The sequence below is a fragment of the Salmo salar genome, chromosome 21 (assembly GCF_965601325.2).
Source record: "Salmo salar chromosome 21, fSalSal1, whole genome shotgun sequence".
Classification (NCBI taxonomy): domain Eukaryota; kingdom Metazoa; phylum Chordata; class Actinopteri; order Salmoniformes; family Salmonidae; genus Salmo; species Salmo salar.
Window position 1 is genome coordinate 50,020,351 of NC_138311.1, and position 27,467 is coordinate 50,047,817.

The 27,467-nt window shown below is 43.9% G+C and overlaps 1 protein-coding gene across 1 annotated transcript; it reads left to right on the forward strand.

Annotated features, from left to right (window-relative positions):
• Positions 1-290: 290 nt before the first annotated feature.
• On the forward strand, positions 291-26,659 carry LOC106582448 (ras-related protein Rap-2a). Its single transcript, XM_014165573.3, has 2 exons — positions 291-1,375; positions 24,228-26,659. Exons 1-2 carry the CDS (start codon positions 1,062-1,064, stop codon positions 24,463-24,465), a joined length of 552 nt encoding a protein of 183 aa, XP_014021048.1. The 5' UTR covers positions 291-1,061; the 3' UTR covers positions 24,466-26,659.
• Positions 26,660-27,467: the final 808 nt, after the last annotated feature.

Here is a 27,467-nt window from a genome sequence, read left to right on the forward strand (position 1 = left end):
GCAAATCTGCATCTGATAACACATCTTCGCAGATATTGCAAAGACATTGACTCATCCAAATACATCCACGTCCTGCTGTCTAGTTATTTATAGTCCTCTATACAGTCTAGTCCAAGATGGTATTTTGCTAGCCTCCACTTTCACATTGTACTGCTGTTTGTTTGAAAGACAGCTACTTTTTTGATGCATGTACACGGCTTGTAGCGTTACCATCGCAACAGCATCCAGGCGCACATTCCTTCTCTTGGATACACATCCTCAAACTGCTTCTGTGATTGGATGAGCGCCCCGAGGATGTCACTTGGCTACCGAATGATGGGAAATTTAACACATGAACGGAAATCCAGCCCTAGAATTTTACTGGCCGTTTCCGTGTTGCATTCAGATAGTCATAAGTGAGGTTTACAGCAAATAAAGGTAGCCATTGGGCTCCTGGTACATCTTTCTAGTGGCGAAGACCCGTCTCCTTTTCGTTGGTACGGAAGCCGAGAGGACTGGTTGGTTACGCGGCGGCGGTGGGTCTCCACCCGAGAGTATGGCGGCCAGGATTGTATTGGTGAGCGTATAAGGACGGGAAGCGATGGTGAAAATAATCAAAGAAGAACGCTTGTATTCTTAACTTTTAAAATAGTATTTATTTATCAACATTTGTTGAGTTAATACGCGCCAGTCTTCCAGAATCCGTCATCGGGAACCGTCCTGTTTTTTCTCCAATGTCTTTGCTGGAGCAAGTTTTGTTTTTATGATGCATAGAATGGTAAGCGAAGCGTTTTGATAGCTTTTAATGCACATTTTGAAGTTGTAATCGTTTGGATGCAAATAGTCATGTCTGGTATGCCTGGGGGAATTTCTACAATGAAATCCATTTTCGGTCAGCAAGGCTTTGTGCTCTGCTTTTGTATTTGCCATTGCTGAACGGTGGTAAGGAAGGCAATATTTTTTATATCCGTTCAAAATGGAACAGGAATAAATGCCATTTGGGCGGGGATATTCTACTCTATGTCTCGCGGAGAGTGATAGCTTTCGACAATCTCTTGAAATCATCAACTAACAAGGGAGCAATGCGCGAGTACAAAGTGGTGGTCCTTGGCAGCGGTGGGGTCGGGAAATCCGCCCTCACTGTTCAGTTTGTCACCGGGACTTTTATTGAGAAATACGACCCGACCATTGAGGATTTTTACCGCAAAGAAATCGAAGTGGATTCCTCACCCTCTGTTCTGGAGATTCTTGACACTGCTGGTACTGAACAGTTCGCATCCATGCGGGACCTTTACATCAAAAATGGCCAAGGCTTCATACTGGTCTACAGTCTTGTCAACCAGCAGAGCTTCCAAGACATCAAACCCATGAGGGACCAGATCATCAGAGTGAAAAGGTGGGTGGTTTTGGATCAAATTCATGTATTATGGAAGGCCAACAGTAGGCCTATTTCTCATTGTAAACATGCATAGATGTCAATGTATGATAATGCCTGCTTGTATTTTCCCACTGATAGCTGACAACTCATCTGTCACATTGACAGAAAACATCATTCATATCTCAAATGGTACTACACAATCTGTGAAGAAGCACCTTTGTGCAGAGTAGACACAAAAATGACTACTTTTGAGGATGTGGCCTGTGATGATACAACACTGCCTACTCTGGCCTATTGAAGCATGGTATAGCCTACTACTGCAAACCCATTGGGCACAGACGTCAATTGAACGTCTATTCTACGTTGGTTCAACGTCATTTCATTGAAATGATGCGGAAACAGCGTTGTTTCAACCAGTATGTGCCCAGTGGGTAATCTCTTCAAGTGGTGCTGTATCATCCAACACTAGCCTATCTATCTCTCTGAAGGCAGTTCAACCGGGTTCTTCAACAATATAAATGATATAGCCTATTTAGCATAGTTTTTACAACATATCTGTGTCTTATTTTGTATGGTAGGAGGCATATGGTTGGGCATCTTCTATTTTTCCCCTATAGCTCTAGAGCCATTTTAGTAAGAAGTCCATGCTGTTATTTCTCCTCTGTTAGACTTTACTGTACTACTGAACTACACCAGGCCCTGGACATCAGTAGATCTGAGACCAGTTTCCCCTGCACTTATTACAGTGGAGATAGTGTCTGGCTGGCTGGCTTTCTGTCTGTCTGTCTGACTGGCTACCTCAAATGCAGCTCTGCTCTGTGTGTTTGATGGGCTGTCCATAAAACTGTATGCTGGATGAGCCTGGATGCTGCAACCCCAGTGAAATAGACAGTTGGAATACCTAAGAGTCACATATCCAGTGCCTCTGCAGAGAGAGACAGAGGCCTGATTCTAACAGACAGACAGACCCTCAAAATGGCAAGAGTCGCAACGTTTGGAGGATCACACTGAGGCCTGTTTCTGAAGAGAGGAAGTTATGTTTTTAATTATTGTCGCAATCTGTTTGGAAGGAATGAAACAGAACAGGCAGGACTCATGCGTGTGAAAAGCACTGATCAGCACTGTCATTATATGGGTGGTCCAGGCCATCTTTAGTGTCCGCATGCATTGTCCTTACATTGTCCTTACATGTTTATAATCATGCTACAATAATGAGACATGCTATAAAGATGACTCGGTTATCCCTTAGCTTAGCAAAGTAATTCATAAAGGCAGAGTGTGCAGTGGCCTAATTTGTGGCGGACTTACAAAGTCACACAAGAAATGAGTCATCCACTCTCAAGACCTGGTTAAAACCTTATACAAATGCACTCACCATATGAATGCCATAGTATCGTCAAACCTGGGCTACATTCACATGTTGGTGTTTCCCTCTTCTAGAGTTGGTGTGAAGTGGGGATTCAGCCTGCACTGAGCTGTGGCGCTGGGTACATCACTCATTGTAGGTGTCAGTGTATCTGACAGGGTGAACGGAGGGAGTCTGATGAGCTACAAAGAGAAGAGGCTCTCTGCCCACCGAGAAGCCTCTCAATGGAGGAGTCTGATGAGCTACAAAGAGAAGAGGCTCTCTGCCCACCGAGAAGCCTCTCAATGGAGGAGTCTGATGAGCTACAAAGAGACGAGGCTCTCTGCCCACCGAGAAGCCTCTCAATGGAAAAGTCTGATGAGCTACAAAGAGACGAGGCTCTCTGCCCACCGAGAAGCCTCTCAATGGAGGAGTCTGATGAGCTACAAAGAGACGAGGCTCTCTGCCCACCGAGAAGCCTCTCAATGGAGGAGTCTGATGAGCTACAAAGAGACGAGGCTCTCTGCCCACCGAGAAGCCCCTCAATGGAGGAGTCTGATGAGCTACAAAGAGACGAGGCTCTCTGCCCACCGAGAAGCCTCTCAATGGAGGAGTCTGATGAGCTACAAAGAGACGAGGCTCTCTGCCCACCGAGAAGCATCTCAATGGAGAACTAGATTAACAACACAGAACTAGTAAATTACTCAACTTTTCATTTGCACCCTTCCATTGGCATGTTACAATCCCCTCAGTCTTTGCATATGAACAACGTGGTCTCAAGTAATCTGATTTCTCCGAAATATCATTATCTGGAGCTGAAATTGCCTTCTCCAATATTTACTACCACAATTGCCATGACCAATTTATGAGTTAGTCTCCTGGATATCTTGGCGTTTGTTTGTTTTCAATAAGCTCACTATCGCGCTGAGTTTGAATTGCATTTAAAACCATTCACATCAATTCCTGTCCTGACTAGATGAAAGAATGACATCAGCATGTTTCCCCCATAAAGAGGTGAGTACAGGGAGAGGCATGTTTCCCCCATAAAGAGGTGAGTACAGGGAGAGGTATGTTTTCCCCCATAAAGAGGTGAGTACAGGGAGAGGTATGTTTTCCCCCATAAAGAGGTGAGTACAGGGAGAGGTATGTTTTCCCCCATAAAGAGGTGAGTACAGGGAGAGGTATGTTTTCCCCCATAAAGAGGTGAGTACAGGGTGAGGGGAGGGAGGCTGCCTGGCTGGCGGGGAATCATCCCCTAGTGTGTGTGTGTGAGTGCGTGTGTGCGTGCGTGCGTGCATGCGTGCGTGCATGCATCAGGTCTGGGCCAGCAGTTTGTGGAGTCAGACACACACCCAAGGACTGTCTCAGAGTCTCTCCTCAAGTCTGGTTGCACTTTCCTAAGGCATTCAGGCTACTTATTATTCCACTGTAAGACACACCAATACCCCATCACAGCCCCACAGGAACAAAGGCAATGCCCATTTATGGACAATAAACCAACCCTTTGCATGACAGTTGCCCATATACAGTGTGTAGTCACACTAATCATAAATGTATCGACAACATGTTATGACTTTGTAATTACCTTATAATTATGTAACACCTCTGTTCTCCTCTGTTAAGCAACTACAAAATGGTAACACAATGTTGTTAATGGGGTAATTGTAGTGTTATTACACAGGTATAACAAGTAAAGTGTAGCGAGGACTAGAGGTCGACCGATTCTGTGTTTTTTTTTCAACGCCGATACCGATTATTGGAGGACCCCAAAAAAACGATACCGATTAATCGGCCTTTTTTTATTTTTAATAATGACAATTACAACAATACTGAATGAACACTTATTTTAACTTAATATAATACATCAATAAAATCAATTTAGCCTCAAATAAATAATGAAACATGTTCAATTTGGTTTAAATAGTGTTGGAGTGTTGGAGAAGAAAGTAAAAGTGCAATATGTGCCATGTTAAAAAGCTAACGTTTAAGTTCCTTGCTCAGAACATGAGAACATATGAAAGCTGGTGGTTCCTTTTAACATGAGTCTTCAATATTCCCAGGTAAGAAGTTTTAGGTTGTAGTTATTATAGGAATTATAGGACTATTTCTCTCTATACCATTTGTATTTCATATTCCTTTGACTATTGGATGTTCTTATAGGCACTTTAGTATTGCCAGTGTAACAGTATAGCTTCCGTCCCTCTCCTTGCCCCTACCTGGGCTCGAACCAGGAACACGTCGAAGCATCGTTACCCATCGCTCCATAAAAGCCGCGGCCCTTGCAGAGTGTAACGCTTTTGGTTTGGAGACGTAGCAGAGTCAGGCGCAGGACACAGGTTGAGTTAAAAAACAAAGTCAAAATCTCCAACAGCAAAATAACAGTGTGAGGAGAAACACCTCCAACAACCACTGACAAAGAACAATCACGGACAAAACAGAAATGGAAGCCAGAGGGTTAAATAAGGAACATAATAAGGGAATTGAAAACAGGTGTGTATAATTAAGACAAAACAAAACAAACACGGAAACATGGATCGGTGGCGACTAGTAAGCTGGTGACGTCGACCGCCCAAACAAGGAGAGCGGCTGACTTCGGTGGAAGTCGTGACACAGAGCAAGGGGAACAACTACTCCAAGTCTCAGAGCGAGTGACGTCACCGATTGAAACGCTATTAGCGCGCACCCCGCTAACTAGCTAGCCATTTTACATCGGTTACACCAGCCTAGTCTCGGGAGTTGATAGGCTTGAAGTCATAAACAGCTCAATCAAATCAAATTTATTTAATCAAATCAAATTTATTTATATAGCCCTTCGTACATCAGCTGATATCTCAAAGTGCTGTACAGAAACCCAGCCTAAAACCCCAAACATCAAGCAATGCATGTGAAAGAAGCACAGTGGCTAGGAAAAACTCCCTAGGAAAAACTCCCTAGAAAGGCCAAAAACCTAGGAAGAAACCTAGAGAGGAACCAGGCTATGAGGGGTGGCCAGTCCTCTTCTGGCTGTGCAGGGTGGATATTATAACAGAACATGGTCAAGATGTTAAAATGTTCATAAATGACCAGCATGGTCAAATAATAATAATCATAGTAGTTGTCGAGGGTGCAACAAGCACGTCCGGTCACAGGTCAATGCTTGAAGCACAGTGAAGAGCTGCTGGCAAACGCACGAAAGTGGTGTTTGAATGAATGCTTACGAGCCTGCTGCTGCCTACCATTGCTCAGTCAGACTGCTCTATCAAATATCAAATCATAGACTTAATTATAACATAATAACACACAGAAATACGAGCCTTTGGTCATTAATATGGTCGAATCCGGAAACTATCATTTAGAAAACAAAACGTTTATTCTTTCAGTGAAAGACGGGTGGCATCCCTAGGTCTAAATATTGCTGTTACATTGTACAACCTTTAATGTAATGTAAATAATTATGTACAATTCTGGCAAATTAATTACGGTCTTTGTTAGGAATAAATGGACTTCACACAGTTCGCAACGAGCCAGGTGGCCCAAACTGCTGCATATACCCTGACTACTGGAACACAAGAGAAGTGACACAATTTCCCTAATTATAAGACATTCATGTTAGCAGGCAATATTAACTAAATATGCAGGTTTAAAAATATATACTTGTGTATTGATTTAAAAAAAAGGCATTGATGTTTATGGTTAGGTACACATTGGTGCAACGACAGTGCTAAAGCATCACCCGTTTGGCGAAGTAGGCTGTGATTCGATGAGAAATTAACAGGCACCGCATCGATTATATGCAACGCAGGACACACTAGATAAGCTAGTAATATCATCAACCATGTGTAGTTAACTAGTGGTTATGTTAAGATTGATTGTTTTTTATAAGATAAGTTTAATGCTAGCTAGCAACTTACCTTGGCTTCTTGCTGCCCTCGCATAACAGGTAGTCAGCCTGCCTCGCAGGCTCCTCGTGGAGTGCAATGTAAGGCAGGTGGGTAGAGCGTTGGACCAGTAACCGGAAGGTTGCAAAAATGAATACCCGAGCTCACAAGGTAAAAATCTGTCGTCTGCCCCTGAACAAGGCAGTTAACCCACCGTTCCTAGGCCGTCATTGAAAATAAGAATTTGTTCTTAACTGACTTGTCTAGTTAAATAAAGGTGTAAAGAAAATATATATATTGTCCAAAATCGGTGTCTAAAAATACCGATTTCCGATTGTTATGAAAACTTGAAATCGGCCATAATTAATCAGCCATTCCGATTAATCGGTTGACCTCTAGGGAGGACATACAGTATTTCAATTTTGCAGATCATCCTATGCCCTATGTGTTTACACCTTGTAGCCGTGACATCTGTACTTATGAAATGTAGTGAAAAAAATTATTCTAAAACTAATTCTGTCTGGTCTCTCATTCCAATTAGACTCAAACCAATTGGCCTACTATGCCTCCAGGGGTGTTGATGACGCGTTAGTGGTCATGCTGATCAATATCTTCCAACTTTTAGAAAAGGCAAATAGCCTAGTGAAAATTGTAGTCATTGACTTCAGTAGCACGTTCAACACCATCCTACCCCACCTACTGGTGGATAAGCTGGTGAACTTGGGTGTCAACTCTCTACTGATCAAGTGGATTAATAGTTTCCTTGTGAACTGTACTCAACAAGTGAAGTTTAACTCCGCCATCTCTACATCTAGAAAGGTGAATATGGGAGACCCTCAAGGTTGCGTACTTTCACGGACGCAGCCCACACGTTTTGTAAATATGCAGATGACACCGCTGTTGTGGGTTACCTCCAAGCCTCTCCAAGATTTTGACAGAGAAACGTTTCCTCCACCCAGATCAAGCCTCTCCAAGGTTTTGACAGAGAAACGTTTCCTCCACCCAGATCAAGCCTCTCCGAGGTTTTGACAGAGAAACGTTTCCTCCACCCAGATCAAGCCTCTCCGAGGTTTTGACAGAGAAACGTTTCCTCCACCCAGATCAAGCCTCTCCGAGGTTTTGACAGAGAAACGTTTCCTCCACCCAGATCAAGCCTCTCCAAGGTTTTGACAGAGAAACGTTTCCTCCACCCAGATCAAGCCTCTCCGAGGTTTTGACAGAGAAACGTTTCCTCCACCCAAATCAAGCCTCTCCGAGGTTTTGACAGAGAAACGTTTCCTCCACCCAGATCAAGCCTCTCCGAGGTTTTGACAGAGAAACGTTTCCTCCACCCAGATCAAGCCTCTCCAGGGTTTTGACAGCGAAACGTTTCCTCCACCCAGATCAAGCCTCTCCGAGGTTTTGACAGCGAAACGTTTCCTCCACCCAGATCAAGCCTCTCCAAGGTTTTGACAGAGAAACAGCAAAATTCGTCCAGTGGTGTGCAGATAACTTTCTTGAAATAAACGTTAAGAAAACAAAGAAATGGATATGGATTTGAGAAGGAACAAAACTCCACTATCCCTGCGAAGATCAATGGGGAATCAGTCGATAGAGTGACCACATATAACTACCTGGGAATCGAAATAGACAAACTGAAATTCAATGACTGTGACTTTGCAAAGATAAAGAAATTGCAACATAGAATGTAATATTTTTATGCAAACTGAACCATTTACATGTTAATCGCCATATTTTACAAATGTTCTATAAATCTGTCCTGCAGAGTGCTGTCCTTTGGTCTGATATGTGTGTTCGGGAACATGTGAGTGCAAGACCAAGTCAAGCTTCAGCGCTTAATTAAGACTGCAGGAAGGATCATTGGTATAGATCAAGAATCAGCCACCTACCTGTATACACAACTCATCCTCCTAAAACTTGAAAGCATTTTACAGGACAGTAATCATCCCCTTCACTCAAAATTCAGCCACAGCAGCAGCCAGACAAAATCTAATTAAAACAGATAGATATGGGGACTCTTTTAGTCTGTTGGTCCCTCGAGTATACAGCATATTGCACTTTCACTGTACATGTGTAGCTATAGCACTTTGAATTAATTATTTTGTGTCGTTTCTGTGTTTTCATGTTTTATGTACTGTCTTTTTAAGCACATGACCAAACGAATTTACCCCTGGTGGGATAATAAAGTTGATCTGAATCTTTAGGGTTGATGGGATAGAGTATCGCTGAGATTGTGGTGACCGTTGTCTAACATGCAGCTCTCTCCCGTCTTAAGCAGTGAAACAGTGTTTGTTTGAAGAGAAGAGCATGTTCTCTGGAGTTGAACAGTGTGTTTACAGTGAATGTTTACACAGTAGAGGTTACACTGGGGATTCTATGTGCTGGGGCATCCAGACCGTGACCCCTTAGCTGTTCCCATGGTTGCCTCGCATGACGGCACCACTACAAAGATGAGCATCATATCCACAGATGGTGTTCACTGTCCACTTTGTTTAGGGACATAAAATTACATTCTACGACAAAATGGATGAAAATACAATCATACTGACACCATCTAAAATATAATTTCCACCTCCAGAAATGAGCAAAATTACATATTGATAAAATGATTTGTTTAAATGATTTGTACATTTTGGTCCACATTATCAGGTAGGCTATGCTATTAGCAGTATTCGTTATCACCTGTAGCCTAGCGGATGCAGCATAGTGGCTATAAATAAATAGGCTGAATCTACATTTATCCTATTGCGCTAATCATTAGTAAAGTCCTGCATCGCGTCGTATATCCACAATTCCCTGCAGGTGAGTCGCAAAAAAATCAGCTGGCGGGTAGAATGAAAACATTCTTTCAACCCGTGGGTCTGCTCGCTGTTCAGAACAATTACATTGCGGGTCGGGAACGTTTTAAATCAAGATAATACACATTTAAAATCCCTAGGTGCTTGTTGTGTTACATTAGCATTTTTTGTTTTTTAAACAGACGCTCTTATCCAGAGCCTTGTTCAAGGGCACATCGACAGATTTTTCACCTAGTCAGCTCGGGGATTCAAATCGTCAACCTTTCAGTTACTGGCCCAACTCTATCCGCTAGGCAGGCAAGGCTACCAGCCACCCACGCATTGAGTCTGGAGCAGGGAACTTTCCCTTATTTGTGTGGTGAAAACCTGCTAATTTGTCCACGAGCAGAGTTGAGGTTCACTCTCTCCACATGAGAATACGAGAAGTTGCCAAGTTTACTTTCCCTGGAAAGCTCACACGAAAATGGCTAACGTAGGCCTAACCGGTTAAATAAAAAGAAAGGTTACGAATAGAGAATAGGCACTGAGAAACGACACTGAAATCCCCAGTTTGGAAGGACAACACGGTAGATGGATACACAGCCTGCACGAAGTGCAAGCAGTTAGGTCTATTTGTTTTCGATAATTCAGTTAATTATCATTAAATGATTGCATTAATTTTGTTAATTAGACCATACTCAGACTGTTTAAAGTGTAAACCAGTGCGGATGGTAAGAGCTTGAGCAGCCTCCTGAATAAATGCAGCCTGTATTATATTCTGTGAATTTTCTCCCGATAGCACTTGCAATTTATTTAGCATAGAACACACAAAAAGTCGACTAGGTAAATAGATTAACTATTCTACTATGGGTTGTCATATTCTATTCATTTGCAGAGGAAAAGTAAATGTGGACTGTTCCAGCACTTTGTGCAGGCTGTGTAACCATCTAATTTACGCTGTTGTCCTTCCAAACTGGGGATTTCACGGTGTCGTTGTAGCCTATTCTCTTCTTGTAACCTTTTTATTTAACCGGTTAGGCCTACGTTAGCCATTTTCGTGTGAGCTTTCCAGGGAAAGTAAACTTGCCAACTTCTCGTATTCTCATGTGGGGAGCGTGAACCTCAGCAGAAATATTTTCATGTTCCATATTTTTTGGGGCGGTGGCGGCAAGAATTTTGCCGTGGCGCATAGCGAACAGCTAAATGACTGCACATAGAAACACTGATTAGCTTACATTCTGTTCCTAGTAGTAGATCAGGAAATGACTCAACCTCTTGTCTGAATCATTAGCCATTTAATTTACCATCATATTGTAATGGAAGAGTAGGCTGTCAAATAGTGTAGTTGAATGATTCATAGTCATCCAGCTTTTCTCAAACTCTGTCCTCCCGGACCCCAAGGGGTGCACTGTTGGTTTGTGCCCTAGCACTATACAGCTGATTTAAATAATCAACTAATCATCAAGCTTTGATCATTTGAATCGGCTGCGTAGTATTAGGGCAAAAATCAACACGTGCACCCTTTTGGGGTTCCCGAGGACCAACTTTGGGAAGCGCTGGAGTAATCAGTCTGTATATATAGTATAACATAGGAGTGTAATAATATAAGTGGAGAGGATATTAAAATACGTTCTGGGCACTGCTGGATGTCACCTGTGGTGACTAATTTCCGCATTACCAAATGAGGAGTTACAAAACACACCAGTCCGAGTTAAACTACATCTTTAATACTTAAGATACTTTTGCAAAAGTTCTTGACCCCACCAATGCATTCTCTCGAATGAATCATTTAATGAGGTGCTTACAGAATGGCTCAGGGATCTTTTATAGCAACGATACAGCCCCTTCAATGTACATTGACAAACCACAGATACTTAGTAACAGTTCACAAAGGTTACGTTTTGTATGACAGATATCCATAAAACACATCAGACAGTAACTGCTATGTCAACCTGGTTCATTAAGTAGCCCAGTATCTGGTCTCCTTAGAACTGTCCCTCTCAGGTACGGTATAGAACGAAAACACCATTTCATCCAATGGCATATATCAATTGTCAACTCTAGATACTCCCATCTCAAGCAAACCCCCTCTTGACCCTACTCCTGGACAGGCTCACTGGAGGGAGTGAGCCTCTAGGCCATATATTATCACAGGATAAGTGTGAGATCTAAGAGACCATGGTCCCAGACACTGCCATAAACCTCCCCACAATAAGGAAAAGGAGGGTGTGACTTGCTCACAGACATTGTGGAGACAAGTCATTGGTTCCCCAGTAATCACGCCATCCCTTCACATGGTTTAAGCATAGGTAAAGACACATTCCCATGACGACAAGTCTGACCTCTCCTCTCTCTGGGCCCCAAGTGTCTGAGCCCCAGCTAAGGTAGACATGCAACTGAAAAGACACCAGAGTCCAATGGACACTTTCTAATGACAAGTACCTCAATAAGCATATTATACTAATAAAACATCTTAATTATCTATGTTACCCAACTAATTCTGATTCGTCCACGACACACCACACCCTCCCAACGTACAGAGGGGTGAAAGTAGAGTGGGGCTTTATTGCACAGCCCAGCCGGCAATCCTGACATCTCCTCACGACCACGTGGCCAAGGAGGCCCCATGTCTCTCCTCCAAGGCTACACGCTGCACTGGGGATTATGCAGCTGTCACTGCTGTTCACTTAGCCCCTCCTGTCCTCGTCACTGTCTCAAACAGGAGCCGTCACCGCCGCCTGCCAGGTCGGAGGCGCTGGTGTGTGCAACGCCAGTACCGAGCCCTGTCAGCGCGTATCAGTGTTTGGCGCCCGTCATTGGCACAGAGCATCATTAACAGAGGTCATGGGGCCTGATGATTAGCTCCTTCCCCATGCCTGCTGGGGGATCATCACTCCCCAGCAACAGTAAGCCATGCACAGGTTATACCAGCTGACGGGTGACACAGATGGAGCGCATAGAAATGGAGGAGGGACAGGAATGATTTACCTTCTGGGTAATGTTGTACTTCTTGCCATTGTCAGCCAGAGGACTTAGGTTGTTATGGTGACAGGGTCAGAATGAGACCACAGAAGGTTTTGTTGTTCTCAGAGTACACTTATAGTGTAGTTGAAGGCAGGACTCACCCTATGTCGCAGTGATCTACAACTGAAGAATATACCAATCAAGTCAACAGAGTTTGCCATGTGTCGATTGGTTAAAATGATCATGGCTATATGGTTTTCCAATAGTGTCCTAATTTCTCTTAGCATTCAGGTGTATTACTTTGGCCTGTATCTTTGTTATTGTCAAGCCCTTGTCTCAGTGTGTTGAATGCTGTAACAGAGAATAACACTATTAGTAAAAGTCCCATGATGGTAGTGGCTGCCCGTTACTGCTGATCACTTATTAACCATAATTTATTCACATTACTAACATGCCATGAATTCTCTCCTGCCAGCGGGATATTTCTATAGCAATCAAATCAAATGTATTTATAAAGCCCTTTTTACATCAGCAGTTGTCACAAAGTGCTTATACAGAAACCCAGCCTAAAACCACAAAGGCCCCAAACAGCAAGCAATGCAGATGTAGAAGCACAGTGGCCAGGAAACACTTTCTAGAAAGGCAGGAACCTAGGAAGAAAACAGGCTCTGAGGGGTGGCCATAACACCTGTGTCATTAGATGGAGAAATATCCTATTTGATAGAATGTCAACTTGTAAAGAATCCCCCAGGTTCATCGGTTTCATGTGAATTTCAATAACTCTGTCAATGTTACCCCTGTCAAGACCACCCACACATTTGTTTCACCCAGATCAAGTTGAACCTTTTTATATGAATTGATGCAGGAAACTACTTGTCTATTTTTCTAAGCCTGGCTTCAGCGTCACACAAACAGAGCTACTCAGAGATGATTGAAGTTCAGTCACAAGTGAAAAGGGCAAGTTAATAGAAAATAATGACATAGTTTGCCTTGTCAGCCAAGCAGTTTAGTAGTAGTGGTGATATAAGTGATTGCACTGTTGTTGAGAGAGACAGTAATGTTTGACGCTTTTACTGGTATTGTTGAAGATGACTGAGCGGGAGAGAAAATAACAATTACAAACAGAGAAACATGCAGCCTCAAGCTCACCTTTTTTTGTATTTTGTTGTTTTATGTCACAAATGCATCACACTTCTATGTATCCTTAAATTAAGTGGTATGCGTACGACGTGTTACCAGAAAACGTCATGTGTTTGCTGCATTTCTAAGTTTTATTGGTGACAATTTACAGTTACCGAAGGTTATCTATACTTTTATTTACTTCATTATGATTATGATGATGTGTATAGGTTCATGCTCCATTGTGTGTGCCACTTCTTATGTGGAACCACAAATCTTTATGTGGAACCAGAGATCAGGGGAGAGAGGGTGAAACCTACTGACTGTGTCACTCCAAGCCACAGTTTCTATTTATAAAACCCAGAAATTAGACCAATCTAATCTTAGCTACTGTACTCCTCCTCTCCCATATTTTCATCTAGCATGGGGGGAAAGTAGAACACATTTCAAATTAAACACAGTCAGTATTCATTTCAGATTTGGTGAAGTTGATTAATTCAGATATGTTATGTCATTTGTAAGTGTTTGGTTTCTTTCCTGCCCTTTGATTTAGGAAATTATTCAAAAATGTCACTGAACCTCCAATAAGAGACCATGACTGTGTCACGTTCGTTGTAATAATGATCGGACCAAGGCGCAGCGTGAGTAGCGTTCCATATAATCTATTAGAAAGTGAAACTTTGGAAAAATACAGAAACAAATAAAGAATAAATGAACCGTGACATAAACAATATCCCATAATCCCCAAGTGAAAAACAAGCTACTTAAGTATGATCCCCAATTAGAGACAACGATTACCAGCTGCCTCTTAATTGGGAATCATACAAATCACCAACATATAAAATAAAACATAGAACCCCATATAGAAATAAATAAACGAGATCACCCCCCAGTCACACCCTGAACCACTTCACCATAGAGAAACAATGGCTCTCTATGGTCAGGGCATGACAGTAACCCCCCCCCCCCCCCAAAGGTGCGGACTCCGGCCGCAAAACCTGAAACCAAAAGGGAGGGTTAGGGGGGTGTCTAGTGTCGATGGCAGCTCTTGTGCAGGACGAAGAACCCTCTCATCCCACGGATCGGCCGGCATCGGAGGCAACTCTGGTGTGGGACAAAGAACCCGCTCAGCTCGCGGATCCACCATTCTTGGTGGTGGCTCTGGTGCGGGCCGAATAACCCGCTCATCCCTCGGATCCAGCCATGGACCCAGGCTGGACATTGTGCCTGGACTGGATCTCAGTGCAGAGGAAGACTCCCGCCATGGAGCGGGACTGGATGTTGTGCCTGGACTGGACACCAACGCAGAAGAAGACTCTGTCCTTGGAGCTGGACTGGACGCTGGACCTGGACTGGGCATTAACGCAGAAGAAGACTCTGGCTTTGGAGCTGGACTGGCCGCCGTGCTTAGACTGGGTATCGGCGCAGAGGAAAGCTCCGGCCATTGAGCTGGAGGCTCCAGACCGTGGACCGTCTCAGGAGGCTCCGGGCCGTGGACCGTCTCAGGAGGCTCCGGACTGGGAACTGTCGCCGGAAGCTCTGAACTGGGAGCCGGAAGCTCTGGACTGGGAACCGTCGCCGGAAGCTCTGGACAGGGAACTGTCGCCGGAAGCTCTGGACTGGGAACCATCGCCGGAAGCTCTGGAATGGGAAGGCGCACTGGAGGCCTGATGCGTGGGGCCGGCACAGGTGGCGCCAGACTGGTAACACACACCTCAGGGCGAGTGCGGGGAGCAGGCCCAGGACGTACCTGACTGAGGACACGCACTTCAGGAAGAGTGCGAGGAGGAGGCACAGGACGTACTGGACTGGGAATGCGCACTGGAGACCTAGTGCGTGGAGCCGGCACAGGTGGTGCCAAACTGGTGACACGTACTTCAGGGCGAGTGCGGGGAGCAGACACAGGACGCACTGGGCTGTGGAGGCGCACTGGAGACCTGGTGCGTAGAACCGGTGCAGGATATACTGGACCATGGAGGTGCACTGGAGGTCTGGAGCGTAGAGCTGGCACAACCCGTCCTGGCTGGATGCTCACTTTAGCCGGCAAGTGCGGGGTGCTGGCACTGGACACACTGGGCTGTGAAGGCGCACTGGCGACACAATGCGTAGAGCTGGCGCAGGATATCCTGGACTGTGAAGGCCCACTGGAGGCCTGATGCGTGAGGCCGATACAGGTAGCACTGGACTGGTGACACACACTTCAGGGCAAGTGCGAGGAACAGGCACAGGACGCACCGGACTGGGAAGGCACACTTGAGGGAGAGTGCGAGGAGTAGGCACATGACGTACCGGACTGGGGACACGAACTTCAGGGAGAGTACGAGGAGGTGACACAGGGCGTACTGGGCTGTGAAGGCGCACTGGAGGCCTGATGCGTGAGGCCGATACAGGTAGCACTGGACTGGTGACACACACTTCAGGGCAAGTGCGAGGAACAGGCACAGGACGCACCGGACTGGGAAGGCACACTTGAGGGAGAGTGCGAGGAGTAGGCACATGACGTACCGGACTGGGGACACGAACTTCAGGGAGAGTACGAGGAGGTGACACAGGGCGTACTGGGCTGTGAAGGCGCACTGGAGACCTGGTGCGTATAGCCGACCTCAATTCTACCAGAACTTTAACACACTTCTCAGGACGAGTACGGGGAGCTGACACAGGTGGCATTGGACGACTAACAAGCTCCTCAGGGCGAATGCGGTGCATACTACGCCAAACCAACAGCTCTCTCTTCCCGCTCCTCCAATTTATCCAACAATTCCTCGAAAGTCTCTAAATCTCCCCTCCGTTCACTCTCCTCCAATTTATCCAATAACTCCTCAACGGACTCTGACTCACCCCAATATTCTTCTTCGCTCGCCCCTCGGCCTCGCCGACCAACCCATGTGCCCCCCCCCCCCCCCACAAAAAAATATATTTTGAGGTTGCTTCTTGGGCTTTTGTCGTGGCCGCGAACCCTGTCGTCGTCGCTGTCCTTCCTTCACCGCTTGCGTCTCCCGCCATGGAAGGCGATCCTGTCCTGCCAGGATTTCTTCCCAAGTCCAGGATCCCTTCCCATCCAGAATCTCTTCCCAAGTCCAGGACTCCTTCACCTGGTCATGCTGCTTGGTCCTGGTCGGATGGGATATTCTGTCACGTTCGTTGTAATAATGATCGGACCAAGTCGCAGTGTGAGTAGCGTTCCACATAATTTATTAGAAAATGAAACTTTAGAAAAATACAAAACAAATAAAGAATAAACAAACCGTGACTACAATGCAACTACACATAAACAATATCCCATAACCCCCATGTGAAAAACAAGCTACTTAAGTATGATCCCCAATTAGAGACAACGATTACCAGCTGCCTCTAATTGGGAATCATACAAATCACCAACATATAAAATAAAACCTAGAACCCCACATAGAAATAAATAAACTAGATCACCCCCCAGTCACGCCCTGAACCACTTCACCATAGAGAAACAATGGCTCTCTATGGTCAGGGCGTGACAGACTATGAGGTGCCCCAATGTGGGTGTGTTTTTGTCTTCTGAGAAAAGCAACAAATCAGCCTTAGAGCTGCAGTCAGTATATACAGTTGAAGTCGGAAGTTTACATACACCTTAGCCAAATACATTGAAACTCAGTTTTTCACAATTCCTGATATTTAATCCTAGTAAAAATTCCCTGTCTTAGTTCAGTTAGGATCACCACTTTATTTTAAGAATGTGAAATGTCAGAATAATTGTAGAGAATGATTTATTTCAGCTTTTATTTCTTTCATCACATTCCCAGTGAGTCTGGGAGTTTACATACACTCAATTAGTATTTGGTAGCATTGCCTTTAAATTGTTTACTTGGGTCAAACGTTTCGGGTAGCCTTCCACAAGCTTCCCACAATAAGTTGGGTGAATTTTGGCCCATTCCTCCTGACAGAGCTGGTGTAACTGAGTCAGATTTGTAGGTCTCCTTGCTCGCACACACTTTTTCAGTTCTGCCCTCAAATTTTCTATAGGATTAGGGTCAGGGCTTTGTTATGACCACTCCAATACCTTGACTTTGTTGTCCTTAAGCCATTTTGCCACAACTTTGGAAGTATGCTTGGAGTCATTGTCCATTTGGAAGACCCATTTGCGCCCAAGCTTTAACTTTCTGACTGATGTCTTGAGATGTTGCTTCAATATATCCACATCATTTTCCTGCCTCATGATGCCATCTATTTTTTGAAGTGCACCAGTCCCTCCTGCAGCAAAGCACCCCACAACATGATGCTGCCACCCCCGTGCTTTACAGTTGGGATGGTATTCTTCGGCTTGCAAGCCTCTCCCTTTTTCCTCCAAACATAACGATGGTCATTATGGCCAAACAGTTCTATTTTTGTTTCATCAGACCAGAGGACATTTCTCTAAAAAGTACGATCTTTGTCCCCATGTGCAGTTGCAAACCATAGTCTCGCTTTTTTATGGCGGTTTTGGACCAGTGGCTTCTTCCTTGCTGAGCGGCCTTTCAGGTTATGTCGATATAGGACTCGTTTTACTGTGGATATACATACTTTTGTACCTGTTTCCTCCAGCATCTTCACAAGGTTCTTTGCTGTTGTTATGGGATTGATTTGCGTCTCCTTCCTGAGCAGTATGACGGCTGCGTGTTAATACTTGCGTACTATTGTTTGTACACATGAACGTGGTACCTTCAGGTGTTTGGAAATTGCTCCCAAGGATGAACCAGACTTGTGGAGGTCTTGGCTGATTTCTTTTGATTTTCCCATGATGTCAAGGAAAGAGGCACTGAGTTTGATGGTAGGCCTTGAAATACATCAACAAGTACACCTGCAATTGACTCAAGTTGTGTCAATTAGCCTATCAGAAGTTTCTAAAGCCATGACATCATTTTCTGGAATTTTCCAAGCTGTTTAAAGGCACAGTCAACTTAGTGTATGTGATCTTCTGACCCACTGGAATTGTGATACAGTGAGTTATAAGTGAAATAATTTGTCTGTAAACAATTGTTGGAATAATTACTTGTGACATGCACAAAGTAGATGTCCTAACCGACTTGCCAAAACTAGACTTTGTTAACAAGAAATTTGTGGACTGCTTGAAAAAATGAGTTTTAATGACTCCAACCTAAGTGTATGTAAACTTCCGACTTCAACTGTAAGTGGGCCGTCTAACATCTTCCACCTAGCGATGACAATAGTGCATGTCTAGCATTTGTCACTCGTTTCATTTCTAACTCCTGTTTTTGACAAACTAGTCTTGTCATATTCCAAGAATAGTATCAGAGCTTTACAGGAAACGGGAAGGAGTGGATATCCTCCTGCTACCTTGAGACAGTCGGAAGGGGATCCAAGGAGATTGTTTTCAGGGGCCTGGAGTAATATCTCAGCTGTTGTCTGCTTTTGTCATTCATGATTCATCCTCCCAAATAGCAGAGGGATCCTTTTGGCACATCCAGCCATTAGGGCTATACATCCCGCCATTAGGGCTATACATCCCGCCATTAGGGCTGTACATCCCGCCATTAGGGCTGTACATCCCGCCATTAGGGCTGTACATCCCGCCATTAGGGCTGTACATCCCTTCATTAGGGCTGTACATCCCGCCATTAGGGCTATACATCCTTTTTGGGATCAGGACCCGGAGCTGTTTTCTTCCGCGGATGGTGATGTATTTAAAAGTGCTCAGCCTTTAATGAATCCCCTTTCCCCTGGACTGTGGTGGATCTCATCAGCCTTAACCTCTAGAGGATAAAATCCCGTTAACAGGATTCGTTGGACAACAACCAGTGAGATAGCACGGCGCGAAATTCAAAAAAATTATAATCTCAAAATTAAAATTCAAGTATTATACGGCATTTTAAAGATACTCTACTCGTTAATCCAATCACATTGTCCGATTTCAAAAAGGCTTTACAGTGAAAGCAAAACATTAGATTATTTTAGCATAGCACATTAGCAAAAAAAAAAAAAAAAGCTATTTTCCAAGCACGGATAGCCGTCACAAAACCAGATATACAGCTAAAATTAAGCACTAACCTTTGACAATCTTCATCAGATGACACTCCAAGGACATCATGTTAGACAATACATGCATTTTTTGTTCGATCAAGTTTATATTTATATCCAAAAACCCAATTTCTACATTGGCGCGTGACGTTCAGAAAATGTTTTCTCCCCATAACTCCAGTGAATAGGCACATACATTTACAGAAGAACTCATAAACGTTGACAAAATTTATTACAATTATTTAAAGAATTAGAGATAATCTACTCCTTTATGCAACCACTTTGTCAGATTTCAAAATAACTTTACAGAAAAAGCACATTGTTCAATATTCTGAGTACAGAACTTAGCCTTCAATGCTAAGCTGTACAGTTAGCCTACAACCACGACGTCGACAAATCTCTAAATAATATGTTCTAAATATTTACTTACCTTTGCTGATCTTCGGCGGAATGCACTCGGATGGGCACCCACAAGAAATGTTCATTTGTTCTGCAAAGTCCATCATTTATGTCCAAATATGTCCGTTTTGTTGACCCATCCAGAACACTTTACAATGCCATGAGGCGTGGACGCAAATCCATAGACGAAATGTTCAAAGTTCCATTACCGTTTGTAGAAACACGTCAAACGATGTTTACAATCAATCCTTTAGGGTATTTTTTAACATAAAATTGCGATAATTTTACAACCGGGCAATAGGTATTCATCCCAGAAGAAAAATAAAAAACAACGAAGTCACGTGCACGTGCGTCATAAGACACTTGTCCTCAGACTGGCCAGTGATTGACTGAGCCACAATTTTCTGCCCGGTAACAGGTGACGGATGAAACCAGTTCCTAAAGATTGTTGACAGCCAATGGAAGAGTTAGGAGGTGCAACGTAAATCCTATGTCACTGTAGTTTTTCGAGGTATTCAAAAGAAAAACTACATTTCTAATTTCCCCCACTTCCTGATTCAATTTTTCTCAGGAACAAAAACAACATTTCTTGCGGAAGTAGCAGTCCTGGGAGTGCATTCTGACGAAGATCAGCAAAGGTAAGAGAATATTTATAATACCTATTCTGAGTTTAGGTGACCCCAGAACTTGGCGGGTGTCTGTATAGCTTGCTTTGATGGCGAGCTATGTACTCAGAATATTGAAAAATTTGCTTTCGCCGAAAAGCTATTTTAAAATCTGACACAGCGGTTGCATAAAGGAGTACTGTATCTATAATTCTTAAAATAATTGTTATGTATTTTGTCAACGTTTATGATGAGTATTTTTGTAAATTGATGTGCTCATTCATCGGACTATTTTGGTGGGAACACATTTTCTGAACATCACGCACCAATGTAAAATGCTGTTTTTGGATATAAATATTAACTTTATCGAACAAAACATACATGTATTGTGTAACATGATGTCCTAGGAATGTCATCTGATGAAGATCGTCAAAGGTTAGTGCTTCATTTAGCTGTGTTTTGGGTTTTTGTGACATCTCCTTGCTTGGAAAATGGCTGTGTGGTTATTTTTGTCTATGTACTCTCCTAACATAATCTAATGTTTTGCTTTCGCTGTCAAGCCTTTTTGAAATCGGACAATGTGGTTACATTAAGGAGAAGTGTATCTTTAAAATGGTGTAAAATAGTTGATTTTTCGAGAAAATTTAAATTATGATATTTTTGCTGTTTTGTATTTCGCGCCATGCTATTTCACTGGCTGTTGAATAGTGTGGGACGGTCACGTCCTACCTGGCCCAGAGAAGTTAATGAATCCCCTCTCCCGTAGACTGTGGTGGACCTCATCAGCCTTAATGAATCCCCTCTCTCCTGGACTGTGGTGGATCTCATTTGTGCCCCTGCCCTGATTCATCTCAATAAAACCACCTGCATCAGCTCCAGTCAGACCCACTCCTCCTCAGCTGGGCGCCATTGTGTGAACTCACTGAGACAGACACACAGCCAGCCTGAGGTACAGGAGACTCAGGACAAACTCCATCTCACTGTGCAGGGACCTGGCTGGCCCTCTTTCACCATGTAGGCCAGGCTGGCTGGCTTTGTCTCAGCTAGGGCCTGATAAACCCATCAGCTGGGCCCAGACACCACCACGTAGCTCCCACCCTGCCTCCCTCAGCTAGGCCCAGGACTATATCAGTTGATGAATCTTGCATTATAAATAAGGGGTGTCTGGGAGAGCTGCGCTGGGTGTTTTGCAGCGACAGTGCTTTAGCCACATGCAGTCAGGCTGACAGACAGTGGGAGTGGAGTGTTTGCATGCTCGGCCGTGTATCTACGTTGAAGACTACCGCTCAAGACTTCAGAGTGGAGAATGTACACCCAACAGGCGCAAAACCTAAAATAGGGGCATAAGTATAAGCTACCCTGGACCTTTTCTGTCCACCCTCATCCTCCCTTCCTTCACCCAGCGCCTGGCCTAGAGAGCCCATTGTGCAAAGTCTCTGTGAGGCTTTGGTATCCGTGGCAGCCGTCCTCACACACCTCCTGGGATTGCAGGATTCCCCTCTGTTATTACGGATATTTATAGCCCTTCTCCAGATGATAAATATTTTTTTGGTGCTGCCTGTTCTGCTCTCCTGCATGGTGGAGTGGCTGTTCTGCCTTTAGACCGTTAGGTAGCCTATGAAATCTGTCATTATTTTAATGGATCCATATGTTTTCATTTGAATTATTTTCTCCCGTCCCGGCTGCTCCTCTCTAGCTCATCATCCATAATCATCTGGGGTTGTTTGGGGTTGTTCCCCGTGAAGTATAGAGTGCTGAGAAGCAGACAGCTGTGACAATAGAAGCAGGGAGAGATGTTGTGTTTGTAAGCTCATCTGAAATCATTTTCCATCAGAGCTCAGTGAGTCTCAGAGCCAGGCTCAAGTCCTTTACCAAATAGTGTTACTTTTGCTCTTACCTCTGCGTAAACACAGAAACACACACACACACACTCTAGAATAAACACACGCTTCCATACCACTGTTCTCCATGTTCCCTGGGATCTCCAGGGCATTTCTTCCCATGAATGAGTGGGTTTGGACAGCAGGCTGTAATCCGAGGTGGTGAGGCGTTGAGGCAGTATATGAAGTCATGTGACGACAGCCACAGGCCTCCATATGAGTTGGGGCTGGTAGAGATGGCGCCGCCACCACAGCCCTGTTCAGAATAGAGACGCCCGCCCGTGGAGGGGACTGCCATTACCCCCCTAAATGCTGTGCCCCCTGTGGGTTCTCTCTAAATGGGCACAACCTCCACCGAGGCAGGGCCTGGTCAGGCCCTCCAATCTACACACCCTCAGCACTATGGTTAGGCCCTCTCAGTGATCATGGGGAGGGAGTGTATAGTTGGACTGCATGTTTTTACTGTCGCCACAAAAATGTGTTCCTGAATAACAGTGTTGCCCAATCAGGGGCCTCCAATAACTTGTTGGAGGTAGGAATGGTGTCTCCAGCTGTTTGAACAATCGAAGGACTGTACATTTTGGGTTCAAAAGGCTATTGTATTCCAGCCGTTCTGTAACGCTGTGTGGTGGCTGACTGTATTGTGCGTCACAGCCACACACAGTAGCTCACAGACCCCTGAACTCTGCTGTTTTAACCCCTGTAGTTCTTGGCTTGCCCACAGAATGAGGAAAGTGAAAATTAGGGTTCTGGATAATATATTCAGGAGTAGATCAGTTGAAGCTTATTTAGCACTTGAACCTGCAGACCATGGACCTCGTGAGAAGAAGCTCACGTTCCTCTACTTAAGAAAGTCACTGATTCTCTCAATCTCTCCAATACTATGCATTTCCTTGTGTACCTGTTACCATAGCAATCAAGGACAAGTGTTTTCTGTCAAATAGTGTTAAATCATTTAGAGGAATTAATATTTCATACAGAGAGGCTAACCTTTGAAAAGTCTAATGAAGGTGTCTGGGAGCATGATTCTCCTGGGATGTTTGTGCTCAATAACATGAGAAGAGTAGTGTTCATAGCGGTGTGTTCTGGTTCATATTATAACTAGTGAGAGAGCTACTTGCAGATAAAGACTAAAAGCACAGCCTTTATTCTCTGTGATGTGTCCAAAATAGAGCTGCCTAATTCATATCAGCAGCTCCTCCCGACATGTCTACAATTAACTGAAATGTTGTCAATATAACCAATTTATTTGTATTGATCAATAAGATGCAGACATTTTGAATCATGTTCACTAAATGTTTGTGGTACTCTTCATTGAGAGTGTTAGTATTAAGACCTCAGGTCCTTCATTAGGAATATGATGTAACACTTGTCTTTCTGGCACTCGTGCAAGTAGCCCAGTTCCTCAGTGGCAGCACTCGCCCAATATTGACTCTTCCTGCCTCCAGGGGATTGTGGGTGATTTCGCCCGCTTCCTGTTGACTGCTGGGCTGGTTAAGTTGTCATTGATAGTGAGTTGTCATTGATAGTAATAGGAATATAGTATGTTGGCGGTATAGATTTCTTTCTCAGCAAGACACGTCTCAGAACTGAATTTGTCAGGCCTTTTAGATTATATATTTCAGGAAAATGTGCCACACGGATTTAATGTAATTATTTATGGTTTCAATGATTTATTGTCAACATGATGTGGCAGCAGAGAAGCTTTCATTATGCCTATTAAATTATTATTTAGGAGAGTGCAGAGTACATGACGTCAGGTACATGAAAACAGAAAGGCTGAGAAACTAGTCAGCACCCCTATATCTTAGTTCAACATCTCAGCAAATCACATCTCATTCTGATCTGCATTGACAGTGACTGACCTTGTATTCATGTCACATGATGGTTTCTGGTCATTTTCTGCATCTGTTTGTGTGTGTGTCATCTGCAGGTACGAGAAGGTCCCAGTGATCCTGGTGGGGAACAAGGTGGACCTGGAGAGTGAGAGGGAGGTGTCGGCCAGCGAGGGCCAGGCTCTGGCCGAGGAGTGGGGCTGCCCCTTTATGGAGACCTCGGCCAAGAGCAAAACCATGGTGGACGAACTGTTTGCCGAGATTGTTCGGCAGATGGACTATGCCGCCCAGCCAGACAAGAATGACCCATGCTGCTCCTCCTGCAATATACAATAGCCCCAGGGCCTAGGGGGAAATCAGGGGAGAAAGGACATAGCTCTAGGGCGACGCCAGGGGAGAGGACGTAGCCCCAGGGCCTAGGGTGACGCCAGGGGAGAGAGGACGTAGCCCTAGGGCGACACCAGGGGAGAGAGGACGTACCCCCAGGGCCTAGGGCGACGCTAGTGGCCAGTGGAGAGAGAACATAGCCCCAGGGCCTAGGGCAACGACCGGGGAGAGAGGGAGTCTGCATACAGGAAGATTCACAGAGAGGAGGACAATACTTACACCAACAACATCGACGATTAACAAACTCATGGTAGAAATGTGGTGGAATTGAACTCTTTGGTGCATAAAATCAGTCATGATGTAATTAATAATAATGATATGTTCAGAATTAATAGAATTAAATGAGGAATTCAAAGGATTTGTCTCAAGAGAAATTGACAAACAAACAGGACTAAAGAAAAGTGCACTCGCTTTATGTTATCTCTGTCTTGAGTCGTCTGTCGGAATTACTGAACAGGATGTGTACTCTTTATGCTGTTCTGCGATCATTAATATGTTTCTTTAACATAGTTTTAATTTTGTTGATATGACCCAGTTTTTCTCTCAGCACATCGAGCCTCTTTCTCCGTTTTAACTGACAGAGCAGAAGATAGCAACTGCATCGACTAAAGAGGAGGTAATCCCTCAGATCCACTTGTTTGAAACATTGATGAGTAATTGATTTGTGTACTAGGTTTCTCTGCGCAGGAAAAGAGAAAGCCTACCTACCTTTATCCAATGAGATGTTTTGTACTCATCACTAGGCCAGAATCAAAGAGCTGACTTGAAAGAGCCTCTTTTTAATTTTCTCTTTTATTTGTTTTGAGGAAGGGGGGGAAACTGGTGGAAAAGACAGTCTTGCTTCCTGTTTTCTCCTTTTGGAGGTGTTGTGTTAAGTGTAGAAGAGGTGTCTGTCACATAATCCTGTCATTTGTTTTGGTTTCAGAAAGTTCTGAATATTGTAACCGTTTCATTCAGATGGGACTAGGAGGACTCCATCTTTCAGTATTTGAATATCTCTACAGACTCTACAAACAGTTTACTTTTCAGGAATGGGTGCCATCCCTCATCATCCTCTCCATTGAATTTGATTTTAATTGGGTATCACAATGAAATGGGGTGCAACGTTTTCTCATCATCCCACTCCTATTTAAGTATTCAGAGTATTCAAATGTATAGTAGTAACAGTAATGATGATGATGATGATGATAATTGTTATTTAACAGTAGTGTAAATATTTTGTCTGGAAAGTGCCAGCTCCTATGAAGACACTGACTGAACTGTTGTCAACTGTATCAGTGGAGGCTGCTGAGGGGAGAGCAGCATTCTAATAATGGCTGGAACGGAGCAAATGGAATGCATCAAACACCGGAAAACTGTTTGATATCATTCCACTGATTCCGTTCCAGCTATTACCACGAGCCCATCCTCCCCAATTAACGTGCCACCAACCTCCTGTGAACTGTATGCATGGCTAGTAAACAAAAGAAGATGACTTTATTGTTTGAGATTATTATAGGCTGTGTAAACGTACAAACCAAACACATACACATCTGGGTACGGACACTGTCTCAACTATACATTGTTGTAGGCCACAGGGAGCCAGACCTTCCCTGGGTTACCAGACCTTCCCTGGGTTACCAGACCTTCCCTGGGTTACCAGACCTTCCCTGGGTTACCAGACCTTCCCTGGGTTACCAGACCTTCCCTGGGTTACCAGACCTTCCCTGGGTTACCAGACCTTCCCTGGGTTACCAGACCTTCCCTGGATTACCAGACCTTCCCTGGGTTACCATTTTCATTGTTCATTTTATAATTTTTTTATGTCACCATTTACTCTTTCTCCCTCCCTAAATGAATGGATGAATGACACTTTAATTTAGCACCTAAACAATAAAAGTGTGTTTAGCACAATGCATTGCAGCGTGAATGACACTATTTCTATGTTTACTTATTGGAGTGAAAGGCACTCTACGCCATCACCGGGTTCTCTCTAAAGTGTTCTGGGAGAGAGAAATCTATTTGGAAGGAAATGGTTTCTGTTCCTTTGCCACCTCCAGTTCTAAATAGCACAGTCACTTTGTGAATTACAAGAACCCAACGTTGATTGCTACAGCAAGTGCACAATGCTTGATGAATTAAACTTTACTTTCTTCTTTGTTTATATGGGGGTTGTGTTTTTGTGTTCCTTGATGATGATGATGATAAGAATTATGATAATAATATGAAGAATACTTTATCTAAGGGACCAATACACACTACTGTTTAGCTTGCAGGTTGGTATTTACTGGGATGACTCATGTACTGGAGGCAGCTCTTATAATTATAATCATACAATCAGATTTTATGCCTAACCCTAACCTTAAATGAAGACCAAAAAGCAAATTGTTGTTTTAATTAATATTTACGATATATTTAACAATAAGGCACAAGGGGGTGTGGTATATGGCCAATATACCACAGCTAAGGGCTGTTCTTATGCACGATGCATCGCGGCATGCCTGGACACAGCCCTTAGGTCATATATCACACCCCCTGAGGTGCCTTATTGCTATTATAAACTGGTTACCAATGTAATTAGAGCAGTAAAAAGAAATGTGTCTTACCTGTAGAATACCACGGCTGTCAGATAATCAGCGTTCAGGGCTCGAACCACCCAGTTTATAAAACCAATTTTGACTTTGCTGCCTTCCCATCTAGTGGAAACCGCTCAGCTCTGCCTCCAGGACCAGATTCATCCCAATAAACATCAACCTGCTGTCGTGTCTTTGGCATCCTTAAACTGAAGACATGTTTATCAAATAACTCTCTGTAATTATTATTACGCGATTAAACTGATTAATCGTGTAACTGTAATTAACTAGGAGGTCGGGGCACCAAGGAAAATATTCAGATTACAAAGTTATAATTTTCCTAATATAACTTTCAGATATCATAATATCTGATCCACGAGTCTCCTGATTAATGACGTA